This window comes from Capsicum annuum, unplaced genomic scaffold, assembly GCF_002878395.1.
Source record: "Capsicum annuum cultivar UCD-10X-F1 unplaced genomic scaffold, UCD10Xv1.1 ctg2590, whole genome shotgun sequence".
NCBI lineage: Eukaryota > Viridiplantae > Streptophyta > Magnoliopsida > Solanales > Solanaceae > Capsicum > Capsicum annuum.
Genome location: NW_025832125.1, coordinates 1 through 1175, shown reverse-complemented (window position 1 = coordinate 1175; position 1175 = coordinate 1). Strand labels below are relative to the sequence as shown.

At 35.8% G+C, this 1175-nt stretch overlaps 1 protein-coding gene across 1 annotated transcript; it reads right to left on the bottom strand.

Annotated features, from left to right (window-relative positions):
* Positions 1-6: 6 nt before the first annotated feature.
* Positions 7-1169, bottom strand: LOC124890842. Its single transcript, XM_047402672.1, has 2 exons — positions 874-1169; positions 7-609 (listed from the first exon to the last, which is right to left on the bottom strand). Exons 1-2 carry the CDS (start codon positions 902-904, stop codon positions 218-220), a joined length of 423 nt encoding a protein of 140 aa, XP_047258628.1. The 5' UTR covers positions 905-1169; the 3' UTR covers positions 7-217.
* Between the last annotated feature and the right edge of the window lie 6 nt (positions 1170-1175).

Below are 1175 nucleotides of genomic sequence, written 5' to 3'. Positions count from 1 at the left end.
TAAAGCACAAAAATAATTTCCCTACACGCATCTCTCACCAGATATGTTTATCTCATCCTCTCCAACCAGAAGCATCGGCTATAACATTCACTCCTCTTTTCCTGCCTACTTAATAGAAAACCACAAGGGTTCTTTTACAGAAGTAAAAATATTGCAAGGTGACACAAACTCAAAACATATAGCATAATCAATTTAATTTAAATCTATTTTTATTTTTTTATGCTACGGATACGACAACATAGGCAGTGTTGTTTGCGCCATAATAGAAATTAAAAAAGGATTTATGAGAAAAAATTATGAAAATCTTACTAACCTTATCAGTTTCACGTCCAGAATCTTCTTCTATGTGATCAATATGATCATCAAGTATCCAAGGCCAACACCTAATAGAACTCTTAAGCTTTCCTATGCTAATAATAGTTGAAGTAGACACCACTTGGCTAGGATCTTGCTTAGACTCCCCAACAGCCGCAGATTTACGGGCTTTCTCATTATTTTTTACCTTCTGTAATGTGAAGGACATTGGTGATTCAAAACCAGGTGGAATTGGAAACTTTTTCCAGTCATCACTTTCACCGTGTAATCTTGTGCGCTTGGGCCCCATTAGCACTGAAACAAAAGGGAAAGCATTAGTGAACATGAAACGTGGCATGAACTTATTTTGGCTTTTAACACTAAGCTAAGTTGCACGGACTCTTCACTTTCGATGCCGCACCCATTTCGGATTCCCCAAAAGCACACTTTTTTGGAGAATCTGACACGCACTCACTGATATTTTTGAAGAGTCCGAGCAACATAGACACTAAGGAAGAAAATAACTAAATACAGGCAGTGTTCAACAATGTCAATGTAAGTTGTAGCTCTTAACTTCACCTTTATATCTCCGTCGATCACAATCAGACATCCAACTTCAGAACTGACCTGCAACAAGAGAACATAAATAAATGAGTAAATACTAGCCAAATATAATATATAGTCAAAGTTTAAATAATTTGTATACAGATAGAAAAAGAGTAAGGTCAATAAGAATAGGTGTGGATGAATTTCAAACAAATTCTTCACGAAATTCCTTTATTAAATTGCAGAACATAAATCTTGTTACCCAGAGAACACCAAAAGTAAGGGGAAAGGGATACACAATAGAAAGAACCTAATCTGATTTTCTTTCTCCGAAC